Source organism: Lethenteron reissneri, chromosome 57 (assembly GCF_015708825.2).
Source record: "Lethenteron reissneri isolate LAM-NWPU_2019-01 chromosome 57, ASM1570882v1, whole genome shotgun sequence".
NCBI classification, from domain to species: Eukaryota; Metazoa; Chordata; class Hyperoartia; order Petromyzontiformes; family Petromyzontidae; genus Lethenteron; species Lethenteron reissneri.
In genome coordinates this window covers 8,690,214-8,704,700 of record NC_083835.1, presented here as the reverse complement: position 1 = coordinate 8,704,700, position 14,487 = coordinate 8,690,214, and the positions used below count along the sequence as shown (strand labels likewise).

General features: G+C 57.0%; 1 protein-coding gene across 1 annotated transcript; it reads right to left on the bottom strand.

Annotated features, from left to right (window-relative positions):
• Positions 1–1,310: 1,310 nt before the first annotated feature.
• LOC133357319 (uncharacterized) lies at positions 1,311–14,261 on the bottom strand (the record flags this gene model as incomplete). The annotated part of the gene is made up of 6 exons (XM_061575207.1): positions 1,311–1,599; positions 2,632–2,722; positions 7,366–7,474; positions 8,773–8,929; positions 12,798–12,946; positions 13,892–14,261. Coding segments are annotated over 6 exons (1,152 nt in total), but the record flags the coding sequence as incomplete, so codon positions are not given.
• Positions 14,262–14,487: the final 226 nt, after the last annotated feature.

The following is a 14,487-nucleotide window of genomic DNA, read 5'->3' as shown; positions in this document are numbered from 1 at the left end:
ACACACACGCACGCACACACACACACGCACATACACGCGCACGCACGCACGCACGCGCACACACACGCACACGCACGCGCACACACACACGCACACGCGCACACACACGCGCACACGCGCACACACACGCGCACACGCGCGCACACACACGCGCACACGCACGCACACGCACACACGCACACACACCAGCACGCAAACACACCAGCACGCATGCGCACACCCACGCACGCACACACACACGCACACACACACACGCACACACACGCACGCACACACACACGCACGCACACACACACACGCACACACACACACACACGCACGCACACGCACACACACGCACGCACACGCACGCACACACACACGCACGCACATACACGCGCACGCACGCACGCGCACACACACGCACACGCACGCGCACACACACACGCACACGCGCACACACACGCGCACACGCGCACACACACGCGCACACGCGCGCACACACACGCGCACACGCACGCACACGCACACACGCACACACACCAGCACGCAAACACACCAGCACGCATGCGCACACCCACGCACGCACAGACACACGCACGCACACACACACACACGCACACACACGCACGCACACGCACGCACACACACACCAGCACGCACACACACACCAGCACGCACACGCACACACGCACACACGCGCACACACACACGCTCACGCAGTAGGGGGCAGCACTTGCCCTGCCACCGAGGAATTGTCATCGCTCGTTGCGTGCCGCTCAAACCGAAACTTGAATTTGTCAACAACGAAAAGTTCGCAGCATCAGCGGGAATTTCGCGAATTTGCGTGCAAAAATGAAACTCGATGAGCTCAGGGTGTTTTAGGGAAGTCATTGGTGACCAGGCTGAAACCAGAAAGTGCGTAGAGGGGAGGAGATTGAGATGAGAGGGGAGAGGTAGGAGAGTGCGTGGAGGGGAGTGGAGTGAGATGAGAGGGGAGAGGTAGGAGAGTGCGTGGAGGGGAGTGGAGTGAGATGAGAGGGGAGAGGCGGGAGAATGCATGGAGGGGAGTGGAGTGAGATGAGAGGGGAGAGGTAGGAGAGTGCGTGGAGTGAGATGAGAGGTAGGAGAGTGCGTAGAGTAGAGTGAGATGAGAGTGAGAGTTCAGAGTCCATGAAGGTCGTGATCGTGAATTTGCCCCGGGGCTTTGCTTTCGGGTGACCCCCCCCCCCCCCCCCACGGTGTGGGGAGGGAGTGGAGGCAGCAGCAGCAGCAGCAGGAGCAGCAGCAGCAGCAGGAGCAGCAGCAGCAGGAGCAGCAGCAGGAGGAGGATGGAGCGAGGCCTCATCCCGGTCGCCACGCCGAGGTGCCCGCGTTGGCCTGGGCCAGCGAGCAGTAGTCAGAGCCGGCGGCGAGCGGCCCGGCACACGTGACCACCGTGACCGCCACCGCCGCCGCCGCCACGACGACCACGGAGGCAGCGGACGGAGGAGGAGGTGGTGGTGGTGGAGCCGTGGCGATGGAGGGGATGAGCGGTTGTCGGGCGGCCTCCGAGGATTGGCACTCGGAGATGATCTCCACGCTGGAGAAGATCTCCTCCGGCACGCGGCACGTGGGGGCCTGGCACGAGAGGCAGGAACGTGCGCTCGGAATCGCGTCGTGGTGGCCGGGAGATGTTGACTACCTCGCCCGGCGCGCAGGAGGTCGTTCAAGTTCAAGTTCATTTATTAGGTATAGCCCTAATAATTGGTTTTTTACCCTTCTATCTGGCAACAAAACGGACACCTTTGTTGCCAGATAGAAGGGTAAAAAAAACAATTATCATATTTTTACTGGCAAATGAGGTTCCCATAGGTATATCCCTGTGAGCCATTCGGCTCTTGAATCGGGTGCAACCGCAACAAACAAAAAACATGAACAAAAAACATTTTAAAGTGAATATGTGACTAAGTGCAAACAGAAAATCCAAGAAAAGACAGCAAAATATTGCAGAAAAAAACACCGTGGGTTCGATCACAGCCATGAGGCCTGCTGTGTGGTGTTTAGAGTCTGCGTGTCTCCTTCTGGCCCTGTGGTCGCGTGGATGTTTCTCGCTTTGGGTCCTACGGTGTTTCCCCTCCACATGTATAATGTTACATCACCTGTTTAGAGTTTTTGGCTGCTGCTGCTGCTGCTATAAATGTAATTTGTAATAACCAATGGGCCTTAGCTGATAAATACTAAAAATACTCCCTTCGTCTTACAGTTTCAATCAAAATTTTTTTTTAATGAGGACCCAGAGAAAAATCTACACGACCAGGGGAAGAGAACGAGGATACGCAAACTCCAAATATACAGCAGCAGCAAGCGTCAGGGTTGAGATCGAACCCGCGACCTCCTGCATAACAGGCGAGGGAGTTAACATCTCCCCATCGCGGCGCCCCTAATAATAATATAGTAGTGATAACGATAGACAGAGAGGACGACTCAGAGAGAGAGAGGACGACTCAGAGAGAGAGAGGACGACTCAGAGAGAGAGGACGACTCAGAGAGAGAGAAAGGAAGACTCAGAGAGAGAGAAAGGACGACTCAGACAGAGACAGAGACAGAGAGAGTGAGAGGACGACTCAGAGAGAGAGACAGAGAGGACGACTCTACCAGTCGAGTCGTTACCTGTGCGAGCTGCTGCTCCTTGCCGACTTTGAGGTCGAGGAGGAGGTCGCAGGGCCCAGGGACTCGAGGCCAAACGTGGGCCTTGACCATCCTGCGTGGCACGCGCACACAGACAAAGGTCCCCCGTGTAGCCTTCACAGACTGCTGGGGCAAGTGCTGCGAGCAGCACCTGTGAAGGCCGGCACGGCACACGAGCGGGTGGGTGGCCAGCACCACGCCCGGCCGTCTTTGTCTCCCCAGTGGCGATGTTTCCTGTGCACTAGGTACTCATTTGAGGCTGAGTCGACCTAGGCGAAGCGCAGGGCCTGGTTCAGATGAACCGCCACTGATGGTGCTGCTGGCCATGAGCGGGGATCGAACTCGGCGCGTCGGGTTCGCAGCAGAGGTCGCAACCGGGTACCCCCGATACCCGTACCCTACCCGATACCCAATACCCGTACCCTACCCGATACCCGATACCCGTACCCTACCCGATACCCGTACCCTACCCGATACCCGATACCCATACCCTACCCGATACCCGATACCCGTACCCTACCCGATACCCGGCTACCCGTACCCGGCCGGGTACGGGTACGGGTAGGCCGTGAGTCACTGGTGAGTAACTGTTTGTCACTCATTTCCCAACGTCTTGTCTCTTCTCACAATTAAAGTTCCTAGAATCAACCCACCCGCGCCTGCAACATGGCTTCATCCCAGAGGTCGCAATCGGGTACCCAATACCCGTACGCTACCCGTACCCGGCCGGGTACGGGTACGTACGGGTACGGCCGGGTACGGGTAAGGAATCAAAACCCGTTTGCGACCTCTGGTTCGTAGCGCAGCGCGCTGACCACACAGGCGCCGTGCGTTTCGTATCGTGCACCTAGCCTGGCACAGGCGCCGTGACGATGTCACCACTGGTCACGTGCTTGTGGAGGAAGAGCCACACAGCGGAGTGTGGGCTAATCTCCATCTGTTCCACACTCCCTTCCCAACCCTGTGGGTGGGCGACTGGTGAGGTGGTGTGTGGGTGGTGAGGTGGGTGGTGAGGTGGTGTGTGGGTGGTGAGGTGAGGTGAGTGGTGGTGAGGTGGTGTGTGGGTGGTGAGGTGTGGGTGGTGAGGAGGTGTGTGTGTGTGGTGAGGTGAGTGGTGAGGAGTTGTGTGGGTGGTGAGGTGAGTGGTGAGGAGTTGTGTGGGTGGTGAGGTGGGTGGTGAGGTGGTGTGTGGGTGGTGAGGAGTTGAGTGTGGGTGGTGAGGCGAGTGGTGAGGAGTGGTGAGGTGAGTGGTGAGGTGGTGTGTGGGTGGTGAGGTGTGTGGGTGGTGTGTGGGTGGTGAGGTGAGTGGTGAGGAGTGGTGAGGTGAGTGGTGAGGAGTTGTGTGGGTGGTGAGGTGTGTGGTGAGGTGGTGTGTGGGTGGTGAGGTGAGTGGTGAGGAGTTGTGTGTGTGGTGAGGAGTGGTGAGGTGAGTGGTGAGGAGTTGTGTGTGTGGTGAGGTGGGTGGTGAGGTGAGTGGTGAGGAGTTGTGTGTGTGGTGAGGAGTGGTGAGGTGAGTGGTGAGGAGTTGTGTGTGTGGTGAGGTGGGTGGTGAGGAGTTGTGTATGTGGTGAGGAGTGGTGAGGTGAGTGGTGAGGAGTTGTGTGTGTGGTGAGGTGGGTGGTGAGGAGTTGTGTGTGTGGTGAGGAGTTGTGTGTGTGGTGAGGTGAGTGGTGAGGAGTGGTGAGGTGAGTGGTGAGGAGAGTGGTGAGGAGTTGTGTGTGTGGTGAGGTGAGTGGTGAGGAGTGGTGAGGTGAGTGGTGAGGTGAGTGGTGAGGAGTTGTGTGTGTGGTGAGGTGTGTGATGAGGAGTTGTGTGTGTGGTGAGGAGTTGTTGTGTGGTGAGGTGAGTGGTGAGGAGTGGTGAGGTGAGTGGTGAGGAGTGGTGAGGAGTGGTGAGGTGAGTGGTGAGGCGAGTGGTGAGGAGTTGTGTGTGTGTGGTGAGGAGTTGTGTGAGTGGTGAGGCGAGTGGTGAGGTGAGTGTTGAGGAGTTTGTGTGGGTGGTGAGGTGGTGTGTGGGTGGTGAGAAGTTTGTGTGTGTGGTGAGGTGGTGTGTGGGTGGTGAGGTGGGTGGTGAGGTGGTGTGTGGGTGGTGAGGAGTGGTGAGGTGAGTGGTGAGTAGGTGAGTGGGTGATGAGGAGTTGTGTGGGTGGTGAGGTGGGTGGTGAGGAGTTGTGTGGGTGGTGGTGAGGCGAGTGGTGAGGCGAGTGGTGAGGCGAGTGGTGAGGTGAGTGGTGAGGTGAGTGGTGAGGCGAGTGGTGAGGCGAGTGGTGAGGTGAGTGGTGAGGTGAGTGGTGAGGCGAGTGGTGAGGCGAGTGGTGAGGCGAGTGGTGAGGAGTGGTGAGGCGAGTGGTGAGGCGAGTGGTGAGGCGAGTGGTGAGGCGAGTGGTAGTGAGTGGTGAGGCGAGTGGTGAGGAGTGGTGAGGTGAGTGGTGAGGCGAGTGGTGAGGCGAGTGGTGAGGCGAGTGGTAGTGAGTGGTGAGGCGAAGTGGTGAGGTGAGTGGTGAGGCGAGTGGTGAGGCGAGTGGTGAGGCGAGTGGTGAGGTGAGTGGTGAGGTGAGTGGTGAGGTGAGTGGTGAGGTGAGTGGTGAGGTGAGTGGTGAGGAGTGGTGACGCGAGTGGTGAGGCGAGTGGTGAGGTGAGTGGTGAGGTGAGTGGTGAGGAGTGGTGACGCGAGTGGTGAGGTGAGTGGTGAGGTGAGTGGTGAGGTGAGTGGTGAGGAGTGGTGACGCGAATGGTGACGCGAATGGTGAGGCGAGTGGTGAGGTGAGTGGTGAGGTGAGTGGTGACGCGAGTGGTGAGGTGAGTGGTGAGGTGAGTGGTGAGGCGAGTGGTGAGGAGTGGTGACGCGAGTGGTGAGGCGAGTGGTGAGGTGAGTGGTGAGGTGAGGTGAGTGGTGAGGTGAGTGGTGAGGTGAGTGGTGAGGCGAGTGGTGAGGTGAGTGGTGAGGTGAGTGGTGAGGCGAGTGGTGAGGTGAGTGGTGAGGTGAGTGGTGAGGTGAGTGGTGAGGTGAGTGGTGAGGTGAGTGGTGAGGTGAGTGGTGAGGCGAGTGGTGAGGTGAGTGGTGAGGTGGGTGGTGAGGTGAGTGGTGAGGTGAGTGGTGAGGTGAGTGGTGAGGCGAGTGGTGAGGTGAGTGGTGAGGTGAGTGGTGAGGTGAGTGGTGAGGCGAGTGGTGAGGCGAGTGGTGAGGCGAGTGGTGAGGCTGGGTGGTGAGGTGGGTGGTGAGGCGAGTGGTGAGGCGAGTGGTGAGGCGAGTGGTGAGGTGAGTGGTGAGGCGAGTGGTGAGGCGAGTGGTGAGGTGAGTGGTGAGGTGGGTGGTGAGGTGGGTGGTGAGGCGAGTGGTGAGGCGGGTGGTGAGGTGGGTGGTGAGGCGAGTGGTGAGGCGAGTGGTGAGGTGAGTGGTGAGGTGAGTGGTGAGGTGAGTGGTGAGGCGAGTGGTGAGGCGAGTGGTGAGGTGAGTGGTGAGGTGAGTGGTGAGGCGAGTGGTGAGGCGAGTGGTGAGGCGAGTAGTGAGGTGAGTGGTGAGGTGAGTGGTGAGGTGAGTGGTGAGGCGAGTGAGTGGTGAGGTGGGTGGTGAGGTGAGTGGTGAGGTGAGTGGTGAGGTGAGTGGTGAGGTGAGTGGTGAGGTGGGTGGTGAGGTGGGTGGTGAGGCGAGTGGTGAGGAGTTTGTGTGAGTAGTGAGGTGAGTGGTGAGGCGAGTGGTGAGGCGAGTGGTGAGGCGAGTGGTGAGGCGAGTGGTGAGGCGAGTGGTGAGGCGAGTGGTGAGGCGAGTGGTGAGGCGAGTGGTGAGGTGAGTGGTGAGGCGAGTGGTGAGGCGAGTGGTGAGGCGAGTGGTGAGGCGAGTGGTGAGGCGAGTGGTGAGGCGAGTGGTGAGGCGAGTGGTGAGGCGAGTGGTGAGGTGAGCGGTGAGGTGAGCGGTGAGGTGAGCGGTGAGGTGAGCGGTGAGGCGAGCGGTGAGGCGAGCGGTGAGGCGAGCGGTGAGGCGAGCGGTGAGGTGAGCGGTGAGGTGAGCGGTGAAGCGAGCGGTGAGGCGAGCGGTGAGGCGAGCGGTGAGGCGAGCGGTGAGGTGAGCGGTGAGGTGAGTGGTGAGGTGAGTGGTGAGGTGAGCGGTGAGGTGAGCGGTGAGGCGAGCGGTGAGGCGAGTGGTGAGGCGAGCGGTGAGGCGAGCGGTGAGGCGAGCGGTGAGGTGAGCGGTGAAGCGAGTGGTGATGAGTGGTGAGGCGAGTGGTGAGGAGTGGTGAGGCGAGTGGTGAGGAGTGGTGAGGAGTTGTGAGGTGAGTGTTGAGGAGTTTGTGTGAGTGGTGAGGCGAGTGGTGAGGCGAGTGGTGAGGTGAGTGGTGAGGTGAGTGGTGAGGCGAGTGGTGAGGCGAGTGGTGAGGCGAGTGGTGAGGCGAGTGGTGAGGAGTGGTGAGGAGTTGTGAGGTGAGTGTTGAGGAGTTTGTGTGAGTGGTGAGGCGAGTGGTGAGGCGAGTGGTGAGGTGAGTGGTGAGGCGAGTGGTGAGGCGAGTGGTGAGGCGAGTGGTGAGGTGAGTGGTGAGGTGAGTGGTGAGGCGAGTGGTGAGGCGAGTGGTGAGGTGAGTGGTGAGGTGAGTGGTGAGGCGAGTGGTGAGGAGTGGTGAGGAGTTGTGAGGTGAGTGTTGAGGAGTTTGTGTGAGTGGTGAGGTGAGTGGTGAGGAGTTTGTGTGAGTGGTGAGGCGAGTGGTGAGGAGGTGAGCTGTACCATCTGTACTTGACGCCGAGGCACAGGATGAGGAAGACGAGGATGACCGGAGCGACGAGCGCCATCGCGACGAGCGGCTCCTGCCCCTCCTCATCCTCGTGCGTCCGCGCTGTACACACACGCAAAGACAAAGGTCCCCCGTGTAGCCTTGCCGGACTGCTGGGGCAAGTGTCCCATACTGGGGGCGCGCGTGTGACAAAGAGCTTGCTAGCACTTCGGATTTATTTGCTGCTCCCGCATCAGAGGGCTGTAGGTCTCTCCGCCACTGGGCGCCAATGTGGCCGGGAGATGTTGACTACCTCGCCTGGTGTGCAGGAGGTCGTGGGTTCGATTCCCGACCCTGACGCCTGCTGCTGTATATTTGGAGTTTGCGTGCCTCTCTCTCTCATCATCATCATCACGGTGGCTAGGAGATGTTGACTACCTCGCCTGGTGTGCAGGAGGTCGTGGGTTCGATCCCGACCCTGATGCCTACTGCTGTATATTTGGAGTTTGTGTGTTTCTCTCTCTCTCATCATCACGGTGGCTAGGAGATGTTGACTACCTCGCCTGGTGTACAGGAGGTCGTGGGTTCGATTCCCGACCCTGACGCCTGCTGCTGTATATTTGTAGTTTGTGTGTCTCTCTCTCTCCTTGGCGCAGGTGGATTTTTCTCCAGGCCCTTCGGCGTTTCCCTCCCACATTATTAGTCAACGTCACACCTTCAGACAATGTAGCTGCCATCACCATCACCACTCTCATCACCACTATCATTAGCATAACCATTAACATTACCGCCACCACTATCATCATCACCACTATCATCACCATCACCACTATCATCATCACCACTATCATCACCATCACCACTATCATCATCACCACTATCATCACCATCACCACTATCATCATCACCACTCTCATCACCATCACCACTATCATCACCATCACCACTGTCATCACCATCACCACTGTCATCACCATTACCATTACCACCACCACCACTATCATCATCACCACTATCATCACCATCACCACTATCATCACCATCACCACTATCATCACCATCACCACTCTCATCACCACTATCATTACCACCACCACCACCACTATCATCACCATCACCACTATCATCATCACCACTATCATCACCATCACCACTCTCATCACCATCACCACTATCATCATCACCACTATCATCACCATCACCACTATCATCACCATCACCACTATCATCACCATCACCACTCTCATCACCACTATCATCATCACCACTATCATCACCATCACCACTCTCATCACCACTCTCATTAGCATCACCACTCTCATCACCGTCATCACCATTATCATTACCATCACCACTCTCATCACCATCACCACTGTCATCACCATTATCATTACCACCACCACCACCGCCACCACCGTCACCTGGGATCACGAGGTGCTGCCACTCGCTGCGGTGATCCCAGCACTTCTTGGTGTCCCCCATGCCGTCCCAGCTGTCACACAGCAGGGCCTGCACCGCGATGTGGTGCACCTTCTCATTGTCCATGAACGCCATGGGTTCCTTCCTCTCGATACAAATCTACAGGATGATGATGAGGAGGAGGAGGAGGAGGAGGTGACGAGGTGAGCTTCATCTTCAACATTCAACCACACTCTGAGATTCTTTCGGTCAAGTCGCGTCGATAGGAAAATAAAGAAGTAATTGAGCGCGACGTTTCGATCGCGACAACGAGCGATCATGCCTCTGTGACGAGGCATTAGAGAACACATTCCTCCTGCGGAGGGAGCTGGTAGGAACGTTGGGTTGCTCGGTCAATGTCCTGCAGGGTCAACGGCGGCGTGGTGTATTCCGCAAATATGCCCGACTGTGAGGGCGGGCACAAGCCGGCGTGAGTAGGTGAAACGTTGAGTTTTATAAGGGCACCACGGGGTGACCAGCCCCTCCCCACCCAGCCCCTTCCCCACCCTCCCCACCCTCCCCACCCAGCCCCTTCCCCACCCTCCCCACCCAGCCCCTCCCCACCCTCCCCACCCAGTCCCTCCCCACCCCCTCCTCACCCTCCCCGACCTACCCACCCAGCCCCTCCCTCCCCACCCAGCCCCTCCCTGCACGACGGACGGACACAATAATCCCGTGTGGGCTGGTGTAACCAGGTTACTACCAGTATTAAACACTCTATTGTGTTCTAGATTTGAAGCTTTCATGACTGCAAGGATTCATACTCTTAGTTCTTTCGGTACCTACTCTATTGTGTATCCATTATGTAGTGTTTTGAGTGAGATCGCATGAACATGAATGCGCGTCAATCTCGACCTGAAGTTTGCGTGACTGCAGGGACCCATACTCTTTGGCTCTTTCGGTAAAGTCACGTAGCTAAGACAATAAAACAAATTAAACCACGACGTTTCGGGCACAACACAAGCGTCCGTCATCACGTGGGACAGATACAACTGCTGACGTAGGAGAGAGAGAGAAAGCTGCTGCAACAAGAGTTTATATCGGGATTTTTAGTGGGCTCAACCCAATGCTAAGTGGCCGGAGTTTAGAAAAGGAATTTGTACGTAAATGTAAATGTGAGAGATTAGCGTGTCAATGTGTAATAAACCCACTCCGGACGATATCGTATTCTCTTGTCTTGTCTTTATTCGTTACTTTTCCCCGTTCACAGCTCTCTCTCTCGGGGTTCCTTTTTCCTGTTACTCCAGTTACTCCCATTACTCTCGTTACTCTAGTTACTCCCGTTACTCGAGCGTGGCGTTCGCTCCCTCGCACCGCTGGCTAACGGCGTTCGGGAGACAGCCTCCGGCCTGCCGCGTGGCCGCTTGCGTGTCCCGGAGGCACAAGACATAGTCTCTCCTTCAAGCTCTTCACACTGACCCCGAGCTGTCTCTCTCCACCCCTTATACCACCTGGCTCACCTGATGCCACGCAGCCAATCATAAGCCTCACCCTTGGAACCTTCTAGATGTTGCTGTACAGCCCCAGGGCCACGCCCTTGGCTCGACGTCCCATTGGCTGCGGGCTGAGGCCGGCAGAGCCAATCACCATCGCCCAGTTACCCCTCATCTCATATTACAAATGTGAGAGAAGGCCCCCAGCCACCGGAGGTGCTGGAGATCCTGTTCCTGGGCTGCCTCACCCAACGGTCAGCGACTATTTCTCCTACGTCAGCAGTTGCCCTGCTGTATCTGTCCCACCTGATGACAGACGCTTGCGTTACGATCGAAACTGTCGTGATTTATTTTATACTGGTAGGAACCTCCTGGTTGCACCAGCCCACATGGGATTGTTGTGTCCGTCCGTCGTGCAGGGAGGGGCTGGGTGGGGAGAGGAGGGTGGGGAGGGGCTGGGTGGGGAGGGTGGGGAGGGGATCGGTGGGGAGGGTGGGGAGGGTGGGGCTGGGTGGAGAGGGTGGGGCTGGGTGGGGAGGGAGGGAGGGTGGGGCTGGGTGGGGAGGGAGGGAGCGGCTGGGTGGGGAGGGTGGGGAGGGGAGGGGCTGGGTGGGGAGGGTGGAGCTGGGTGGGGAGGGGCTGGTCACCCCGTGGTGCCCTTATAAAACTCAACGTTTAACCTACTCACGCCGGCTTGTGCCCGCCCTCACAGTCGAGCATATTTTCGGAATACACCACGCCGCCGTTGACCCTGGCCATTGACCGAGCAACCCAACGTTCCTACCAGCTCCCTCCGCAGGAATGTGTTGTTCTAACCTACGTGACTTTGCCGAAAGAACCAAATGGCATAAATGCACGTCTTATGGGACTGTCTTTGCCGGTATCGAACCTTTATCATGGCTCCAAAGAAACAGGGGACATCGTGATGTAGCTGCTGTTCACCCCGAGCTATAAAAGCTCTGATACGCGTGGCATTGTCTGTGTACTGGCCGCATTTTGGCGTTCTTTGGTTCAACACCGGTGGTGAGATTTGGCCACATAAAAGGCCGTCTCTGATGTAGGCCAATCAGTTTCAAAGACAAATGCATCGACTAGATCTCGTCAGAGCGTGCTCATTGGCACGTTAGTCACAAGTACTGTGTGTGTGGTGAACGCAGACTTGATTTCTTCTCGCAAAGAGTTTGATATATTTGGCGTTGGGACGTCCTAACGCAACTCCGGTTTCATTGCCAGAAAGGGGTAAAGCCTATTCTTATTTTACTGTTCTATAACGCCCCTGTTCATGATGATGCTGATGCTGATAATGGCTGCTGCTGATCATGCTGCCGATGCTGCCGATAATGATGGTCGTAATGATGACAGTGATGATGGTATTGGTGATGGGTGACAGCTACTGCTGATGATGCTGATAACGGCTGCTGCTAATGATGCTTGCCGATAGTAAGGGTAGTAATGACAGTGATGATGACACTGCCGATGATGCTGCTGCTGCTGATGATCTTGATAACGGCTGCTGAAGATGGTGCTAATGATGCTGATGATGGTGCTGATGGTGATGGTGCTGATGATGATGCTGCTGATAATGATGGTGCTGATGATGATGCTGATGATGATGGTGGTGCTGACGATGGTGATAGTGCTGACGATGATGTTGCTGATGATTATGGTGCTGATGATTATTATGCTGATGATGATGCTGCTGATGGTGACGGTACTGACGATGATGGTGCTGATGATGATGCTGCTGATGATGACCGTGCTGACGATGATGGTGCTGATGATGATGGTGCTGATGATGATGGTGCTGATGATGATGGTGCTGATGATGATGGTGCTGATGATGATGGTGCTGATGATGATGGTGCTGATGATGGTGGTGCTGACGATGATGGTGATGGTGCTGATGATGGTGGTGCTGACGATGATGGTGATAGTGCTGATGATGATGGTGATGGTGCTGATGATGGTGCTGATGATGATGGTGATGGTGCTGACGATGATGGTGGTGCTGACGATGGTGATAGTGCTGACGATGATGGTGATGGTGCTGATGATGGTGATGATGCTGATGATGCTGATGATGATGCTGATGATGATGCTGATGATGGTGATGACGGTGCTGACGATGGTGATGCTGATGATGGTGATGCTGCTGGTGGTGATGCTGACGATGATGGTGATGATGCTGATGCTGATGATGGTGCCGAGGATGGTGGTGGTGATGATGATGGTGGTGGTGATGACGATGATGTTGCTGATGATGGTGATGCTGCTGCTGATGCTGACGATGGTGGTGTTGCCGACGATGGTGGTGGTGCTGATGATGGTGGTGGTGCCGAGGATGGTGGTGATGCTGCTGCCGATGATGATGATGATGCTGCTGACGATGATGATGGTGATGCTGCTGATGATGGTGGTGCTGCTGATGATGATGATGCTGCTGATGGTGATGCTGACGATGGTGGTGGTGGTGCTGCCGATGATGATGGTGATGCTGCTGCCGATGATGATGATGATGACGATGGTGGTGCTGATGATGATGGCGTGCTCCTCACCGTGCCCACGCGGTCCGTCATGCACACGTTGTACACCAGGCTGCTCGGTAGTCTCGAGATGGGCGTCAGGTCGGGAACTTCCCAACTCACCACCAAGTTCCCATGGCTGTCGTTCTTCAGGGAGAGATTCCCAGGCCTCGGGGCTTGGACTGGGATACAAAGGTGGACGGGAAAATCACATTAGGGGTGCCGCTGAGACCCGCATAGACGCACCCAGAGTGAGCCGGGCTCGGTTGGAGTGAGGTGGTCGTCTCAGCCTGGCAAGGAGATGTTGACTACCTCGCCTGGTGTGCAGGAGGTCGTGGGTTCGATCCCGACCCTGACGATGCCTGCTGCTGTATATTTGGAGTTTGTGTCTCTCTCATCATCATCATCACGGTGGCTAGGAGATGTTGACTACCTCGCCTGGTGTGCAGGAGGTCGTGGGTTCGATCCCGACCCTGACGATGCCTGCTGCTGTATATTTTGAGTTTGTGTCTCTCTCATCATCATCATCACGGTGGCTAGAAGATGTTGACTACCTCGCCTGGTGTGCAGGAGGTCGTGGGTTCGATCCCGACCCTGACGATGCCTGCTGCTGTATATTTGGAGTTTGTGTCTCTCTCATCATCATCATCACGGTGGCTAGAAGATGTTGACTACCTCGCCTGGTATGCAGGAGGTCGTGGGTTCGATCCCGACTCTGACGTCTGCTGCTGTATATTTGGAGTTTGTGTTTCTCTCATCATCATCATCACGGTGGCTAGGAGATATTGACTACCTCGCCTGGTGTGCAGGAGGTCGTGGGTTCGATCCTGACCCTGACAACGCCTGCTGTATATTTGGAGTTTGTGTCTCTCTCTCATCATCATCATCACGGTGGCTAGGAGATGTTGACTACCTCGCCTGGTGTGCAGGAGGTCGTGGGTTCGATCCTGACTCTGACGATGCCTGCTGCTGTATATTTGGAGTTTGTGTCTCTCTCATCATCATCATCATCACGGTGGCTAGGAGATGTTGACTACCTCGCCTGGTGTGCAGGAGGTCGTGGGGGGGGGGGGGTGGTGGGGATGTGGGGTTGGGGGGGTGAGAACATCGTCTGTGTGTGCCCGTACTCAGTCTTCTGGCCGGCAGCGTGCGGTAGACGGGTCGCACCCTCGCGTCCGGACTGCTGATGAGCACCGAGAGTCCGTGGCACAAGTCCACCGGCTCGCCCACGGGGAACGAGGCCCGCAGGAGGTCCGAGTCGGGCTCCGAGGAGCCCGGGGTGGAGCCCATCACGACCTCGCCCTCTCTCACCTCCCTCACCTCCCTCACCTCGCCCTCCCTCACCTCCCTCACCTCGACCTCCCTCACCTCGCTCCATTTGTTGCGCCCGGTGGGCCTGAGGCGGGGAGTGGAGTGGGCGGGGAGAGAGTGGGGGAGTGAGTGAGTGAGTGAGGAGTGGGGGAGTGATTGAGTGGGTGAGTGAGGAGTGAATGGGTGAGTTAGTGGGTGGGTGAGTGAGTGGGGAGTGAGTGAGTGAGTGGGTGAGTGAGGAGTGAATGGGTGAGTTAGTGGGTGGGTGAGTGAGTGGGGAGTGAGTGAGTGAGTGAGTGGGGAGTGAGTGAGTGAGTGAGGAGTGGGGGAGTGAGTGGGTGAGTGAGGAGTGAGTGGGTGAGTTAGTGGGTGGGTGAGTGAGTGGGGAGTGAGTGGGGAGTGAGTGCGGAGA